The sequence below is a fragment of the Glycine max genome, chromosome 6, assembly GCF_000004515.6.
Source record: "Glycine max cultivar Williams 82 chromosome 6, Glycine_max_v4.0, whole genome shotgun sequence".
Lineage (NCBI taxonomy): Eukaryota > Viridiplantae > Streptophyta > Magnoliopsida > Fabales > Fabaceae > Glycine > Glycine max.
Window position 1 is genome coordinate 772,100 of NC_038242.2, and position 19,135 is coordinate 791,234.

At 32.8% G+C, this 19,135-nt stretch overlaps 1 protein-coding gene across 1 annotated transcript; it reads right to left on the reverse strand.

Annotated features, from left to right (window-relative positions):
- Positions 1 to 15,547: 15,547 nt before the first annotated feature.
- LOC121175032 (bZIP transcription factor 11) lies at positions 15,548 to 16,637 on the reverse strand. Its single transcript, XM_041016217.1, has one exon. The coding sequence runs from the start codon at positions 16,183 to 16,185 to the stop codon at positions 15,769 to 15,771; it is 417 nt and encodes a 138-aa protein (XP_040872151.1). The 5' UTR covers positions 16,186 to 16,637; the 3' UTR covers positions 15,548 to 15,768.
- Positions 16,638 to 19,135: the final 2,498 nt, after the last annotated feature.

A 19,135-nucleotide genomic window follows, 5' to 3' on the forward strand; every position in this document is an offset into this window, starting at 1 on the left:
AGGAAGGAAACCGGCTGAAACCCAAAGTGTTGATTGCGGAATCCGTGTTGGAAGGCCTCTGTAGCCCTTAGGCAAGAGAATTGGTTTCAACACGATACAAGAAAGGCTTACGAGACATTTGGCAACGGCTTCTTCATGGTTACGTTTGATCACGATGATGATAGGATGAAGGCCCTTGGCTAATTTTTGACCATTATCTAACAGTACAAACTCGGTCCCCATCCTTTCTATCACCAGTAGCGAAGATTGACAAAACAATTGTGTGGGTTTGATTCCCTGGATTGAAACTAATTTTCTATGATGAGAGCATCTTACTAGCCATGGCTGCCGCGGTGGGAAGACCCATTAGGGTGGACTCAAATACTTTAGATGTGAGAAGGGGAAGGTTTGCCCGTGTGTGTATCGAAATAGACTTGGAGAAACCAGTGGTGGGACGCGTGTGGCTTCAAGGACACTGGTATAAAGTGGAATATGAAGCCCTTCTTTTGCTCCCCAATACTGACATGAAAGGTCGTTCAGCAAACATCACCTATCAAAGATCCTAGTCCAGGTTCATGTGTCTTTTCTTTTGCTCATGGTTGTTATGGAGTGTTTCAATGATATCTCTATTATGTCTTGGAATATCCGTGGTACAGTAGGTCGCTGTACATGGCGTCACATTCGTGACTTAGTGAAATCACATCATCCTTCTATTTTTCTCATTTATGAAACGCATGCGCCTATCAGCAGAGTGGACAAACAGTGGTTGTCTCTTGGCTAGAAACCAGTGTTCATTCAAGAAGCTCATATGGGTTTTATCCTGTATCCAAAATATTCAATTTCTGTTGATGGAAAATTCCACTCAAGCCATTACATTTAAAATTGAGAGGCGGAATTTTAGTTGGTTTTGTTCAGCGATCTATGCCTCTCCTAATCCTGCTGCTAGAAAGCTGTTATGGAACCAATTTATGGATATTAGTCATTTGTGTACTGGTCCGTGATTGATGTTAGGGGACTTCAATGAAATTCTTGGCCCTCAAGAGGTCTCTGGAGGAACGTTCTCGATGTCTAGAGCTCTCACGTTTGCTAATATGATTGATAAGTGTAACATGTTGGAGATTGAGATGAAAGGTGGCCGCTTTACATGGAGAAAGAATATTCAGAATGGAATTCACGTCAGGAAAAAATTGGATAGGTGTTTGTCCAATCCAGATTGGCGTATTAATTTCTTCTCCTCATGCATTAGTCGATATTCCACCAACCCATAACTCAGACCATAATCCCCTCCTATTGTGTTGTTTGAAGGCAAGAACAACGAAAAATAATAGATTTCATTTTCAGGCAGCACAGGTTTCACATCCTGATTATGGTGCTTTGGTGGAAGCTACTTGGAAACACACTTCAGGTAATATTTATCACTAACTTGATCAAATCAAATCCAATTCTCAGGATTTGATATGGAGCTGGACTTGGCTTATGATAGACAATTGGAGAATTTGGAAAAAAAAACTTTGCAGCTTTCAATATAATCAGGTTCTAGCTCAAGAGGAGATGCTATGGTTTCAGAAATCTAGAGAGCAATGGGTCAGGTATGGGAATAAAAATACAAAATTTTTTCATACTCAAACCATTATTGGTCTAAGGAGAAATAAAATTACGGGACTTGATATTGGTGGAATTTGGTGCATTGATGAAGAAGTGCTTGAAACCGAGGTTGTGACTTTCTTCAAAAAAACTCTTTCAGAATAATGATCAGTGCCTTCCGGAATCCCTTTCTCTATCTAATATCCCTCAAATCATTGTTGATCTGCATGATGAGTTACTTCAACAGGTAACCGTAGAGGAAGTCAGACAAGCTCTCTTCTCTATGAACCCTTATAAAGCTCCAGGTCCCGACAGCTTTCAACCCATTTTCTATCGCAACTACTGGGACATTATCTCTGCTGATCTTTGGGAGCTAGTAGCTCATGCCTTCGATTCAGGATCCATTATTCCAGGTTTGGCTGAAACATTGATTGTGCCTATTCCCAAGGTGGATTCTCCTCTTTCCCTTAGAGATTTCAGGCCAATTAGTTTGTGTAATGTGACCTTGAAAGTCATTTTTAAGGTGTTGGTCAATCGCATTAGACCCCCATTTAGATAATCTCATTGGTCCGTTGCAGAGAAGTTTCATTCCTAAAAGGGGACCATCTGATAATGCAATTATTGCACAGGAGATTGCTCATCACATGCGTAACAAGAAAGGGAAAATTAGATATCTTACGTTGAAAATTGATTTCGAAAAGACATATGATAGAGTTAATTGGAAATTTTTTAAATTAACTCTAAATGATTTTGGATTCCCGCAGAAGATTATCGATCTGATCATGAGCAGTACTACTGAGACAAACTTATCCCTGAAGTGGAATAATAAAGTCATGGAGCAGTTTCATCCTTTGAGGGGCCTTAGACAAGGTGACCCTACGCGCTCCCTTGTTCGTTTTGTGTATGGAGAAATTTGTGCTTCTTATTCAAGGAAAGGTGGATGCTCAGATTTGAGAACCAGTTTCTGTATCACCGTCTGGACCTAAGGTATCTCACTTGTTCTTTGCGGATGACTGCCTGCTTTTCATAAAGGCAAACTCCACTCAAGCATTGCTAGTTAAACAAACTTTAGATGCTTTCTGTTTGGCAGCTGGGTTTAAGATTAATACTAGAAATCCAAGTTCTTCCCTTCGAAGAATATTCCAAGGGCGAAAGTGGAGAGATTGGAATTTATTTTGGGGTTCACTCACACTTACAGGATTGATAGATACCTTGGTTTCCCAATTCTCATTGGTAGTATCCAAAAGCCATATTTTAGCTTTATCATTGATAAAATCCAAGGGAAACTGGCAGGTTGGAAACAAAAGCTCTTAAACCGAGCTGGGCGAGTAACTTTAGCTAACTCGGTTATCTCGGCCATTCCTACTTATGTTATGCATAATTGCTGGCGGCCTGAAGGAATATGTGACCAAATTGATCAAACAGTTCGTGGCTTCATCTGGGGGAGCTCCACATCTCATTGGGTACCTTGGGAAACCATAACTCAATCTCGAGCCAGGGGAGGGTTAGGAGTTCGAAAAGCTAGAGAGGCTAACATTTCTCTCCTAGGGAAACATATTTGGGAAGTGATTCATAATCCGGATAAATTATGGGTTAAGCTAATGACCAACAAATACCTGAATCATAACTCTATCGTCCAATCCATGTCTCCGAGAGGAGCGACTTTCACTTGGAGTTCCATTCTAAAAGCAACTGATTTCTTAAAAGATGGCTTCTTCATAAGAATTGGTCGTGGGGACGTTTCGCTTTGGTATGGTAAATGGCTCTTAGAGGGTTATCTGTGCTCTAAAGTTCTATATGTGAATTACCAGGATACTCATTTACGTGTAAAGGATCTGTGGAATAATGGTAGTTGGAACTTCAGCATGTTAGCTACTATATTGCCTAATGACATGAAGCAGCATATCAGAAGCATTCGTATCAATGACATTGTAGATGATATCATTATATGGGCACCCTCGGCTGATGGAATCTATTCTGCTAGTTCAGTGTACAAGTGGCTCACTTCCACACCTTCCACCATTGATACCTCCGAAGTTTCTTGGACCTGGCTCTGGTCTCTAAATATTCCTGAAAATATCAGATTTTTCTTGTGGCTCTCTCTTCATGAGAGCCTCCCCACTAACATGTTTCGTGTTTATAGACATCTATCCCTAGATGTCAATTGTTGCAGGTGTGGCTTATTCCAGGAGGATATTCTTCATCTTCTACGTGACTTTCAGAAAGCGAAATCAATCTGGAGCTATCTCAATTGGCCGAGAGCGATGCTTCTCATCATAATAACTCAAAAGATTGGATTCAGAACAACATCCAAGGAGATAAAGGCCTTCTCTTTTCCATAAATTGCTGGTTTATCTGGAGGTCTAGGAATAAAGATATTTTCAATGATAAAGTTCAACCGGTGTGGCACTTTGCTAACCAGATTTACACTCTCAATGACATTATCGGTAAGGACGTTACTCAATCGTTGCAACAGCCTTCTCCTATGCAAGTGTGTTGGATTGCTCCTCCCGGTGAGGTCATGAAGCTTAATACTGATGGGAGCGCTTTTGGAAATCCCCGGGACAAGCAAGATTTGGCGGAATCATAAGGGATGGTCTTGGGAATTGGCACACAAGTTTTATGGGATCCTGTGGCTTTACAACTTCAGTTCATGCAGAGTTACTCGCCATCTATCATGGTTTGAAGATAGCTAGAGACAAAGGAATTGAAAGATTGATCTGCAAATCATATTCGAAGCTTGATTAGGACCTAATCACTGGAGAAATCAACTTGTTTCATCAATATTTCCCTACCATCATGCTGATCCATTTGTTGAAGCAGATGGATTGGGAGGTGACCTTTGAGCACGTGTACCGTGAAGGGAACAAGTGTGCAGACTGGCTTGCAAAGACAGGAAACTCTTCTCAATAGGACTTGATTATTCTTGATCATTGTCCCTCTGCCCTATACCAAGCTTACCTTGGTGATGCCATGGGTGTCACAACCCAAAGGATTTAACTGTTTCTTTTGTTCTTTATTGCCTTTTTCTTTTCTTACAAATAATAATAAAAAAAAGATGAACCAACAATAATAGTAATATATCATTTGGTTTTATAATTTCTGGTCATGATTGTATAAGAACTAAATTAAATAAAATTGATCTTTTAAATATTATTTGCTGACTGCATGGTTTTATATTATAAGAAAAATACAAAAGACAATACAATAAACTACATTTAAATATTTTATTATAAAAAAGTTTTTTAAAATATGCCATTGTCGTGTTAATAAACAATATATTTTACATCAAAATTTAAAATAAATAGTAAAATTAAATTCAGAAAACTTGGCAAGTTTCACAATTCAGTATTTTGGTTGCTTAGTGGACCTACTAGCCAGAGCAGGGTGTTTGAGGGAAGCTGAAGATTTTGTTAATGCAATGCCTATTGAGCCCGACGCAGTCCTTTGGAGGACCCTCATATGGGCCTGCAAGGTTCATGGGGATATCAATAGGGCCGAGCGGCTGATGAAGCGCCTTGAGATACAAGACACGAGGGCTGATGATAGTGGAAGTTACATACTTGCTAGCAATGTTTATGCGTCCGCGGGGAAGTGGTGTAACAAGGCAGAAGTGACGGAGTTGATGAATAAGAAGGGACTGGTGAAGCCACCGGGATCTAGTAGGATTGAGGTTGATGGTGGTGTGCATGAGTTTGTGATGGGAGATTACAATCACCCTGAGGCGGAAGAAATATTTGTCAAACTGGCTGAGGTGGTGAATATGATAAGAAAAGAAGGGTTATGCTTATGAGATGCTTCACCATAGTGAGAAACTGACTCTTGCTTATGGACTAATTAGGACGGGTTATGGGTCTACAATCCGGATTGTGAAAAACCTAAGGTCTTGTGAGGACTCTCACGAGTTTATGAAACTAGTCTCTAAGATATACCAAAGAGAGATCATAGTGAGAGACAGAATACGTTTCCATCATTTCAGAAATGGAGAGTGCTCTTGTAAGGACTATTGGTAGCCCGAGAACTGTCCTTGTGGAGAATGCCGACAAATGCAGATGCCAAAGAATGTTCCATAGTAGCACTAGCATGGCAAACAAAACACGTTAAGGATGTCCCGTGTACAGTCACATGAGCTGCTAGCTTTGATGCCTAATATGGGCATTGATGAAATGCAAATGCCAAAGCATGGCCATGATCGCAGATTCTGATCAATAGGTTCGTTATATTGGATAATGAGCACTCCAGATGGGATATACTTCAATCTATAATCCATGACAAACGTGCACGTTCAGAGTGTATATTAGTCATCGTCATAATTTTTGGGACAAATACATTGGTTTCTATTGGGTTGGGTCTAATAAAACTAATTCAGAAAACACATAAAAGAGGAGGCCGGGAGCTGCATTTATTCTTTGGATGTTCTTCGGGTCACATACTGTTGGCAATTTGCAGAATTGCAAGTATGGGGTAAGGATGTGTGTGAGTAACGCTACTTAGTGCTTTTGCATAATGATAATCATCTGTATTACATTCTTTTTTTTAGTTAATTAATAAAGATGTTTACAATAATATAATAGATTTAAAAGCTACTTTGTATTATTGAGTTTAACACTTTGATTTAATTGTATACTGTGAAACCATTAAAAGGTTTAAATATTATGATTATTATTATCAAGACAAAAAATGGTTCTACCCTAACGAAGTAAAAAGTTTTAGATATTCATCCAATTATAATTTATTAGGTATGATAAATTGGTTGATTTTTAAAATAATTATCTTAAAATAATTTAAATAATGATTTATTATTGAATGATAATATAAGATTATTTTATGATATTAGCACCTAAACATTAAACTCTTATTTCAAAATTTAACTTTTTATTGCCTTGCCGATACTTATCTAGATAATATTATTTAAAAAGTTTAAGACTGAATCAAAAGTATACTCGTTGGTAATTATTGGATCATTCTTCCTGCTGAGACATGTATAATGTATTCACGAAGACATGAAGTTATGAATAATAGTATAAAGTTGTGCGTTCTATTAGGACACCTTTCTATTTTTGGTGGTTTATGTAAATACTGTATTGTCTGAATTAATGCTTTACGATATATTGTTTTGGTCTATGGCGTCACATAATTAAGTTTGAACCTAATTATCTTTCAAACCATCAAACTCTTGCCCGTTTCCGCTAACCTTTCTTCTTTGCTCTCATGATTGGTTCTAAGTTAATGATTGGACAGAGAATTTATCTGGCTGGTAGATACGGTTGGTTCTATTTGGTACGCATCTAAATGCATTTTTTTTAAAACAGAAGTGCAATAAGAATTATATTCGAGTTTCATGGACTTATTTTGCTTTTTATGGCACTAGTGTCCCCAAAAGAAGTAGTCAGAGTTTGATGGTTAGAGATGTTCTAATTAAACAACTTGGAATTATTATTTCAAATGAGATAATGAAGGATGCATTAATGTCTTAAACTTTGTATTTGTTTTTTTATTATTATTTGGGAATTCTTTGAATGTTTTTAACATTGAGAAATGAAAATGCATAATACCTTGGCATTTGATCGTATATTTGTTGATAAAAATAGGGAAGACGACAATAATCAATTAACAAAAGTGAAAATAACACGGCAAGTTTATAAATTCTTTTAAATAAACTCCCATGTGGTGACATGATTATTGTTCTAAAAATAGTTTTGCTCTGACGCCGATGCAAACTGACCCCTTCGTGATCGTTCTCCAGGGTCAACATTTGTTTAGTTGGTAGCGTGCACTTACTATTTCACCGGAGAAAATAAATGCTTAGATCTTTGTCCGAAATCAAGAATTAAAGGAGTGTGAATACTGAGGAATCCTTTTTTTTTTTTTAGTTTTGGGAATCTTTGATAGTCAACAGGTGAAGATTCTAATCTAGATTTAGTGTCTAATTTGGTAGACAAATATCAATCAATAACTGATTGATGAAATTTATTAGAGGAACCAATTACGAATTAAATAGCAATTTGGGAGACAAATTGATAATCAAATCTTAATTGTGGAGTCGACAATTTATTAGGGTCGATGTAGTGATGAAAGTTTGATTAATTTGCATGAAATCTTAAACTTAAATATCATTAACATCGTTGTAAAAAAAAAAAACAAAGGAGTTGTCAAAATAACAATTAAGGAGGAAAAATTGAGCACTACTTCTTACATTTAAAAGTTAAAACGCACCCATCCTCTCTTCGTTGCGTTATATGCACACCCACAGCGAAATCTAACTTTTTTTTTTGGGTCAAATTAAAGCTGATGTCTAACTTTATTGAGGACCAATGGCATCAGAAATTCAGAATGGACCCTCTCAGACGGGAAGGATTGCTACTCTAAAGTTAAACCCCATGTTAGAGGAAAGTGTGAGAGGTGTAAACCATTACTGATAAAATAAACGGCTTGATATATTAATCGTAGGGTCCATGATACAATGCAAGCCGTTTTATGACCTCATGGAAGTCGCCACTCATACCATTAAATTGGATTTATTTTATAAGCATGGTTAATGTTTTAATTTATATAACAAATTAAATCATTCCATGATCAGGGATTTGTATGAATTTATCACGACTTAACCTTGTTTTGATTTGAAGTGATCTTCACCTTGTCTCGGGTTTTCCCTTCTGCAGTTCATTACCTGACCTGGAGAATTCTTGCTAACTTCATCAATTCTAATTAGAAGAACCCATAATATGGACTAGTGTGAGAGCTTCTCGTTACCAATTTGAATTTTTCTGAAAAAATGTGTTAAATGTCTCCAACTCGAACTAGTCTTTTAAAAAAAATTATAATTAAGTGAAAGTTGAAAAAACAATATATATGTGAAATCATAACACTTGACCTTCTAAATTTTTTTCCCATTAGAGAGTTATTTATTTTTAACGTTTAATAATAAAATATAAAATATTTTTATTATTAAAAAAATGATATACAATTTAATTACTTATTTTTTATTAATTAAGTAAATAAAAAACTATTTCTTATATATATATCCAAATAACACATTCTCTATTTTATTTTACTACATTTCTTATCCTCTCTTAATTAGTGTTCTCTTTATTACATCTCCGGTCCAAATATAGTATTAGCACTCTGGCTAAATGACATCACCATAACCTACTAAAATTAGATCTCAATTAAAAAATTAAGCCTGCACTAAATTATACTCAGAATTAGGACAACTTTTTTACCAAGTGATGTGAACCATTCAATAGCTTGGCTGGCCACATGCTCACCTCCTTTCTTATAAATAAATGCTCTAAACTTTAATTTCCTAACATGTATACTCGATCAAATCCGAAAAGAAGGCATCATGGGAGATTTCATCATCCTTTGTCCCCTCTTTCCAAATGTCGGGGCGTATTTGCATACATCATATCATATCATAATATAATAATATGAGCTTCGTGCACCCTTTCTCTCCAAAATACCAAAGTACACCCACTTTCATCATTTTGTTTGTTCAAATTTAAAGTCCTTTCATATTTGGTGTTTTGTAGTATTCTCAAGCATATGATAAAACGAAGTGTAAACCTTGGTGGCCTCTCTTGCTTAACTATTTTGTCGGCTACGCAAATAATGGAAACCGATTTAAGACTCATCTTTGTTGTACCTGAGCCAAGCTATTTGAGGTGTACGGTGGGAATCTCATCAATTATATTTTAACTAAAAAACAAAGAATGAGTGTTCCAGTATTTTTTCCAAAATTGCATTCCATTAAGTCTATGCTTCTAGAAAGGAATGCATATATAGTCAAATTAAAAACCAAGTAAGGAAACTTATCTTGTATTTGTTGCCCTACATGCAGCTTCGGAATGCCAGTAACATAGATAGAAGAGAAGCTTTAATTTATGATCTGATTGAATAGTTTTACTGTTTAAGAATTTTGTTCCACCCAGCAATCTTGCTGCTTTCACGGACAAAAAATTGCACTGCAGAGCATCACAAAAATATAATAATTGCTTTAATCTGAGTGACCACTATACCGTCCTTATTATTCTGTATTCTTATTGTAAGCTGGAAATAAGTTTTCTTAATTCGTGTACCAGAGTTAAGGAAGGAACATATAAGTTTTTAAGCATAGAAAGGAAAAAGAATTTGTAGGAACAGAATAAGCCTGATAAGAAATAAATCATGGGGTTTTATTCCTTTGGTTGTGTTCTGATATCTAATGGTAATAATAAATAAGATAAAAGGAATAGAGTGATTTGAAATTAATAATGCTATCAGTTTAAATATTTTTATGATAGAATAAAAAAAAATGATTCCATGCCATTTCCTAATTCGAGGAAAAGGGGGAAAATATAAGATAAAAAAAAGGCTCTATTTCATTTTATCTTATTTTTAATAATCCACCCAACAACGAAACTCGATATCGTGCATTCTTTATTTTGTTCAAACTCTTTTTATCAATTCAAACGTAGACTTACAAAAATTGCAGATATGTCATCAACAATAATAGATTATAATTCTAAGGTCCCGTTTGAAAGTTGCAAATTATATTCTCCCGAATATGTTGCCAACCCTCCGGCCAATTGAAATCTTGTTATGTGCAGAGAAATATATGCCAATTCAGCTGCTACTTTGTAGATTTAGGCATTGAAAAAGAATAGCCAGAGATTATATTCCTCTTTAGTTTCACATATCCTTCAGTTGAAACCCAATTAAAAAACCTATTTAAAACTTTAATTTACTTTGATAGATTAAGTGGAATTTCTCCTTTATACTATTTTGGATAAATGAAATGAAACAGACTACTGTTTCTTTCTTTAAGCATTGTTTTGCCGGCAGTGAGTCAAAGCCTTACATGATACTCAATCTAAGGCCACCATACATTGCAATAAAATCACACACGGATTAGTGAATCATTGAATAAGATCTCTTGTACCCATTGGTTTTCTCCGACAATGTATTCTAGATAGTCCAATGTTGCTTCCTGGAAATAGCTCTTTCGGGTGCTTTTACCTCCACCACTTAACTCATTTGTTTCTTTCATTTTTTTTAATTTATGAGAATTTCCCGTCATATTCTTGCGTTCCTGTTGTGTTTACCTAATATGAGTGGAAATTAATAGAAAAAACGAAATAGTAGTAGATATGGACAAGGACAATGTATAATGTAAAGAATTAACATGTTTATAAGCTGTAGCATATGTTTGGAAATCCATTGATGGGCATACATGGGTGAAAGGTACCCCTTTGTATCTCTTATGTTGAACGCACTTTTGGAGGGCTTAAAATGTGTTCCAAACATAAGCTTTTTTTATCGGTCAGAAAGATGTTCCAAACATAATTTATTAACCAAGAAATATTTTCTAACAATATTTTTTATTTATAAAACTCAAACATAAAATTATGCTTAAGACATTCAAACTCAGTTTGACTGAAAACATGCATGTCATTTAGTAAGAATTTGTATATGATTTTATTTTATATTTAACACTCATAAAAATTATTGACAAATGTTAGAACACATTTTTTTAACATAATTTTGTAACACTCTTTATTATTAATTTCACAATTTTGCGGGTTCATTAATAATTAATAATCCCATATGTAGAGGTTTTATTTTCGGGGGGAGGGGGTTGTAGGTACCGATCAAGCTAAAGGGAAAGTTTTATCGGACTGCGGTAAGACCGGCGATTTTGTACGGGACAAAATGTTGGACGGTCAAGAGCCAACATGAGAATAAAGTAGGTGTAGCGGAGATGAGGATGTTGCGGTGGATGTGTGGTAAGACTCGACAGGATAAAATTAAAAACGAAGCTATTAGAGAGAGGGTTGGAGTAGCGCCTATTGTAGAGAAGATGGTGGAAAATAGACTTAGGTGGTTTGGGCATGTAGAGAGAAGACCGGTAGACTCTGTAGTGAGGAGAATAGACCAGATGGAGAGAAGGCAAACAATTCGAGGCAGAGAAAGACCCAAAAAGACTATAAGAGAGGTTATCAAAAAGGATCTCGAACTTAATGATTTGGATAGAAGTATGGTACTTGATAGAACATTATGGCGGAAGTTGATCCATGTAGCCGACCCCACCTAATGGGATAAGGCGTTGTTGTTGTTGTTGGAGGGGGGTTGTACAATCAACCTCAAAGAACAGAACTTTCAAAAAGTACATTAATTATAAATTATCATCCATCATATGTAGAGGTTAATTTAGAAAAAAAAAAGTGAAAACTTCAGGATAATATTATATTGAAACTGATCATAGAAGCAGATCGAAGTGATGATACATTGGATGTTAATTTATTTAGTTGATATTCTCATTAGGCGCGCCCTTAAATTACTTCTAAGAGGTAACTTGATGGAAATCTTATTTTTAAAAGGTTAGAAAATGCTTGTTTCATGGTTGACACGTGTAAAAATATCCCGTATTCTTTGGACATGCAAACTCATCAATGACACATCTGTAGTTTCAAGTTGGCATATTGCTGCATTTGTCTAATGTTTATTAATTGAAGTTGAGAGAGTTGGCAACTATTGTTAATGGTACTCATCTTAATGCTTTAAACGATTATTATTTAAGGGGAATCATGGTTGCGTAAGTCTCGTGAAATTATATTTTAAATGTCTTTGGGTTGTGACCTAAGCATTGACAACCCGGAAGAAAATGTACCATACAAAGACAAAAAAAAAAGTATAGTGATTGGGGTAGGGGGGAAAAACTATTTATATAGTGTGGGTGTATTGTTTGTTTTCATTAGTTAAGATGGGGAAATCTTGAGCGTTGGAACTTGGAATGCTGAAAGAGTAGGGAAAAGAATTAAAAACCAAAGTTATACTCATTATTTATAGAAATGTTAACTTGTAGATACAAAATATATTGTATGTAGGAGGGAACTTTTGTATGTAAAATTAACATTTAGTTTAAAGTTAAGTCGCCCAAGTTCCTTAGCCTTTTAATTTTCACCGTGTAATTTATATACCATATTTTCTCTTTTTAATAAAGTATTCCAGGGATTTGGATATAAATCAAACCGTTGCAAGGAGAAAAATGATTATATTAAGCAAAAACATTGTCTTTTTCAACTTTTTCCAAAAAGAAAGAAGAAGAAGGAATAATATGTTTCTCGTTCATACATAATTTTTTATTTTTTATTTTATTCTTTATAATTTTTTTGTTTGATCCCGACAAAATTATTCATTTTTTTTTCTATCTCAACCCTAATTTTATTAAAATACATGTCTTTAGGTTTTATTATTAGATTTGTTTTGTTGAATGATTAAGTGGAAAAATCAAGTTACGTTATGTGTCAATGATCTATGACTTGCTCGCATTTGAAGAAACTTGTTTAATAACATAATGTGTTTTTCTTCTATAAAAAAGAAAAACTAAATGTGTATTTTTTTTCTAAAAAAAAACTAAACGTGTATTTCAATAAAGTCAAGTATCAAATTATTTTTTATTAAGATTAAAAAAATGAATATATAGTTTTAAGGATAAAAAATGTATTCAAGAAGAAAAAAACAGTGATATTTTATGAATAAGGTAAAAAGGAGAAAACTATTAATCTGTAGGAAAGTTATCTGTAGAAAAGTTTGATCTGTATACAAAGAAATGTTCATGACTAGAGTAAAAAAACAAGCTAATATACTCTTTTGAATAAATCGACTTTACAAGTACAAGTTAGCGCGCTAACTTTTACTTTATGAGGCATTAATTCCAATATCTAGGAGCAAGCAGCCTTTGCTATTGCAAGAAGCTCTCCATCCTCCTTTTCTCTTTTGTAACAGAAACATACCATAAATAGAACAAAATTAGGTAAAAAGCTATCAAAGCAATTAAAAAAAGTATTAATTACAATGCTTCAATACAATTAATAAGAGTATTTCAACTTGTAATTAACTTCTTTTTGTTTGCAAATTGCTGCAGCTATTCCTGGTCCATCTTTTGCACCAGAATACTCTCATAAGGAATAAGGTTCCTAAGTGGCTTATTAGTTTTTACAACGTTTGATGCTAATTTATCTTATAATTTAGACTGAAATTTAGTAAGCTCCACGTGACTAAACCACATGCTTGATGTCAGTTGCTATTGAGTATTTTAACTTGAATAAGATTTAGGTAGAAGTTACTGAACATAATACAGCATATGCAAACCATGACTTTCAGTTCTGAATTTTCAGTACCAAGTCTAGTGATACTTGCTCTGAAAACCTTGGCCCTAGCACGTGGAACTTGTTCCCTGGTACACAATAAGAGCGCACTCATCTTTGCTCTTATTACTAAATCATGTCTCTTTAATCATTATAACTTTCCAAGAAATTGGCGTGACAGCCTTAACTCAAAGTTGTATGTACCATTTACTTTCATTTTCTTAGATGTCTCGGTACAAGTATAACTCTCCTGTTAAACTGTATTTGCGTTGTCTATAACTTTCTTTTATGTTGTCATAAGATTTTTACAATAAATATTCTCTTCTTTTAGTTTCTTAATTAATCAATGTCTTAAAGGAGATTTGTTAGCAAGATCTTTAATTATTTTCCTTTCCTGATACGAATCAAAACAAAAATAAAAGCCCCAGACCTGAAATATCTTCCCTGTTAGTGTTAGCTATGACTATGAGAGTAGCTGAAAATATAATGGCTCTAATTTGAGTTAGACATATCACAGACACACTACCCCGATATGTTTGTGTTTCACATTTCAAGAAATTTCTTCTAAGCTGCAAAACTATTATGAGGAGATCTAAAGTTCGGGTGCCACCGCTAACTCTCCTCTTCATTACTTGTCCCTTTCTCTTGTTGGTCAGTTTTGGACGTTTCCTTCAATTAAGATATGCGAATCTCTGGGCATTTCATGAGGCCTCTATAGACAAACCGAATATATTTAGATTTCTAGCAACTACAATCTCTTGGAATCTTAACCTGCTTCTTTGTAATAAAAATAACAGCTTTAGCTAGCCTTAAATTGTTACTATTAGTCTATTACTGATCAATTACCTAACTTCCAAAATCTTTTATGGAGAGTCGTTGAAAATTGCTGATGGATGTGAATTGAAAGCTCAATGAACCTAATTACTAATTCCTATCTTTGTGGGATCAAAAGAGCAAACGGGTTCAGTAGAAACTCACTGAAAAAGACCACAATGTTTGAGAAGTAAAATTTGTGCATGGACCCACTCATTGAAGAGTTCGTGCATCATGTCAAAGTTCAAACGAGAACCACTATTATAATAATGAATTCAACTTTGTCCACTAAACTATCATTCAAGAACAAGTATCAAAATTGTATACCACCTCGACTTTAGTCCAAGAAGGCACGAAGTTCATGATATACAGCAATAAATTAATTAAACAGACCATTTGAGTAAAAGGGGCACCACAGAAAGAAAAGGTAAAACAAAAATGCAACAACTAAACAAATCACCGAGTTGAGGATATACAATAATGAATGATACAGAGCATTTGAGCAAAAGGGGCACCACAGAAAGTAAAATATGGAACAATATTATAAAAAGGAGAGCGTGGACAATATTGTTATTATTGCTAGACTAAATTTAATTGAGTGTCAATGTAAAGATTTTTTTCTTTGTTAACTAATCAATTATCAAAGTCAGCAAAAAATTTACACTATCAGCGGATTTTAATTAAGCTTTTATTATTACACATCTAGAAATTATATCTTAACTTATATTTTAAAGAATAAATACCACCAATAATATAAAAAAAATTATATTATTATTCAATCATAAACCTTATGCATTATAAAGCTTGTTGATTTTAATTATCTAAAAAGGCATATGAGTGATAATTTTTTACCGATTAACCTTATAAATAATTTTATTTGTTATTACGTTATATGGGTAAAATATTGAAAGATTTTATTAGTAACTAATTTTTGTTGAAAAATCTGATAAATCATTTTTTATATGAATTTTATTTTTCAACCATATTCTCTCTGCCAACCAAAAAAATAAACCTAAAGTTTTGGTTAAAAATTCGAAACCCACTTTCATAAACTCTTTTACATTGACACTAAGATTACATGCAAATTATATGACTTGGTCTCATATGACAAATAATACAAGTCTAATAATATAGGGAAGTACAGTTGCAACAATAATAGGGTGATCTGGAAGACTACAGAAGCGGCACCCAACAAGCAGGCTTACCCGCTCTATGATATGAATTCCCTAACAAACATCACACCCCCTCCTCTCTTCTCTCTGTCTCAGTACTGCAACATGTCTGCTGAAGCCATAATCGGGAGGCTGAAATTGAAAGGGTTGTTGAAGAAGGTACTAGTACTAGCATCGGGCTCAAAGAAATTCAACAAGTGGATGATCTGGTTGAGAGAGTCCAACCTGTGGCTGAGCTCGTTCACTTGTGCTCTCAAAACAGAGTTCTCAGCCTCCACCGCCAAGTACTTGTGGCTGGTGAGGTTCACAGACGTGAGAAGCTGCTGATTCTGGCTCCTGAGCTGAGTCAGCTGCGATGCTAGATCATCCAAGTGCTTCTGCTTCCTCATTCGAGATCGCCTTGCCGATTCGCGGTTCGATATCATTCTCTTCCTCTTCCTCTGATCCATCATACCCTGCAGCTCCGACGACGTCCCTGAAGATGTTCCACTTGAACAAGCCATAGTCATAGTAGTAACCAATACTTAACAAAAACAAAAATGGACTACGCAGGACCCAGACCCAGATAAAAATATGTAAGAAGAGATATAATAGGCTTTTATTTAATTAATAATAATTAGAAATCATGAAACGTAGTAGAGCCAGTAAAGAAAAGCAACGGAGAAGGATTGAACTAAATGGGTCCTGCGTCGTCTCACAGTAGAATTGATCATACACCCGGAAAAGAAGATTTCACTAAGAATTGGATACATCAATCTCAAACATCAAGAACAAGATGTTGGGCATTTAAAAGGCTTAAAAAATAATCAAGATGATCGAGCGAGCAGGGGGCTGTTGAAGCACTACGCAGAGGCAGACCATAAACTATGTGACCAAAAATATCTTAAAAGAAACAAGGAAGAAAGTGGAAGGGAACTCTCTATGCTTCAAGCGCAGAATTTATAGAACCAAAAACCCCAACAACTTGCTCTCAAAAGAAAATAAAATGTCTTTTTCAAATCCAAAACGATCAACAAAGAAACAAGGGAAAATAAAAATCTAACTTTTTTTTTCTTTTATATAATAAAGAAATAGAATGTTTTTTTTTTTCTGAATCATAATAGATAAACATCGCTATATATCAAATCAAATATTTTATTAATAATTATTATTTTTCTTTATTTTGCATCATATTATTATATATGTATAATTTTTTAGAAAATAATATATATATATATAATATAAAACAACTTTATATTTAATCATTTTTCAGTGAATTTTTTTTATCTCATTATTAATCATTACATATAAAAAAATTATTAACTTTTCTAATAATCAGTTAATAGATATAATTATAGTTATTTGATTGATAATGTAAAAACTATTTTATATGTTAATATATAATTATTAAACTTTTATTTTTTTAATTATGTTACTTGTATAAAATATGCATCAAATTTATTAATAATTATTTTAAAAAAAAATCTTAACTACCACTTCAATAAAATTTTCTCTTTTAATCATATTTTCTTTATCTATGAAACTCAACCTAAGATTTTGTTTAAAGACATCCGCCCAACTTCACTAGTACAAACCACTTATTAGTTTTCTTTTATTTTTTAGATTTTTAATATACGTCGACCAATATTTTTTCCACATATTTTTAAAGGTTGACAAAAGGGATCGGCGGAGAAAAGTAGTAATAATAATTCGTTTAAATTAGTTTTATTTTCACTAATTTATTTTTATATTTAATTTAGTTCTTTGATTTTTTTTAATTTGATTTGATCTTCTATTTTTTAACACTAATTTAATTTAGTCCTAACATAGGATCAACAAAAATAAAAAAATCATGTTTTATAATAATTTAAAATTATCACTAAATTAGTTTAGACAGTAATAAAATACATATTTTTTTAATATTGTCAGTTTAATTAACATATGACCAAATTAAATTAATTTTAAAAATTAAAAGGAAAAAAATTAATTTAACCTATTAATAATTAGACTGGAAAGAGAATAAGACACACTCGAGAGTCGAGACCGGTGGAAAAATAATGAAGAAAAAAAATATCAATTTTTTTTAGAAGAAAAATAATAATTTACTATAAAAAAATCCTCTCATTTGGCAGCAACTTTCATTATTTTTTTTAGTTTATCTATAATTAATTTTTTATAACAAAAAAAAACAGTATGTACTATAATAAATAACTTTGTCAATAAAAATAACAATATAGAAATTTATTGGTAAATAATACATTTTTTATATATTATTTTTATTTCTATCCTTTGTGAACTTTTTTCCCCCTAAGTTAGCATTACATTTAAATTTTGATAAAATTACTGAAATATATATTTAGTATTTTAATAAATTAATTTTAAAATTATTTTTATGTGTAATAAGTTTGGTTCAAGAAAAGACATTTAGGAAGTTTACACGATGCTACGGATCGTGGAAAGAAGAAAAGGGACCAAGGAAAGGAGGGGAGGTGGCATTAAGACTTGTGAGAACATCAATTTTAGCTCATGTTACGTACTTTTATCAAATTGGTCACCAAAAGGATTAATTATACATGTATATGTCTCACATCTCACATTATATTAGAATGTATTTTATATCATCTATTGACAAAATAATATTACTATCTATATAATTAATCTCACATTAACAAGAGCATTATAATCAATATTACTAAAAATTACCATCTATTGACAAAAATGTAATTTATAAATCACTTTGATTACTCGGAAAAAAATAAATGCTTTTATATTCATAAAATAAAAATATTTATATTTTAATTCAATAGTTATTATTTATTATTCAATTTTCTTAAAAAACATTTATTATTTAATTAGTTTACTAAATAAATTCTTTATAAAGTTCTAAATACATTTGATAAAAGTAACCTTCTAAATATACACCTCTTATATTTATTGTAATAATTAATATATGTATATATATATATATATATATATAATTTGGTATATATGATTTATATAAAATAAATTTTTAATCTAATGATAAGTTTTAAAAAAATATTATTTAATTTAAAATTATAAAATAATATAATAATTATCAAAATTAAACTAATATATAAGAATTGAGCCGACGCATTAAATTAAACTTGGGAAATTACTTACCTAAAACAATTTCATCAATAGTAAAAGGACTTTACGGCGATGTCAGTCAAAGATTAGTTGACAAAAAAAATTACATAATTTATTTTCTTTAAAAGTGATTTTTTTCTGTCTTTAAAAGTGAGTTTAACACTCAAGTATCAAATTAAACATAACAAAAATACTCTCTCTATCCTATAATATTCGTGATGTAAAAAATAAGTATATAAAAAATAATTATTATTTTAATTTTCTTAATGTAATATTTTTTTTTATATTTCTTAATATTAATGAGAGACATAAAATTTACAAATAAATTCATTATGATGAAGTTACTTTCATAAAAATACTACTTTTTTTATA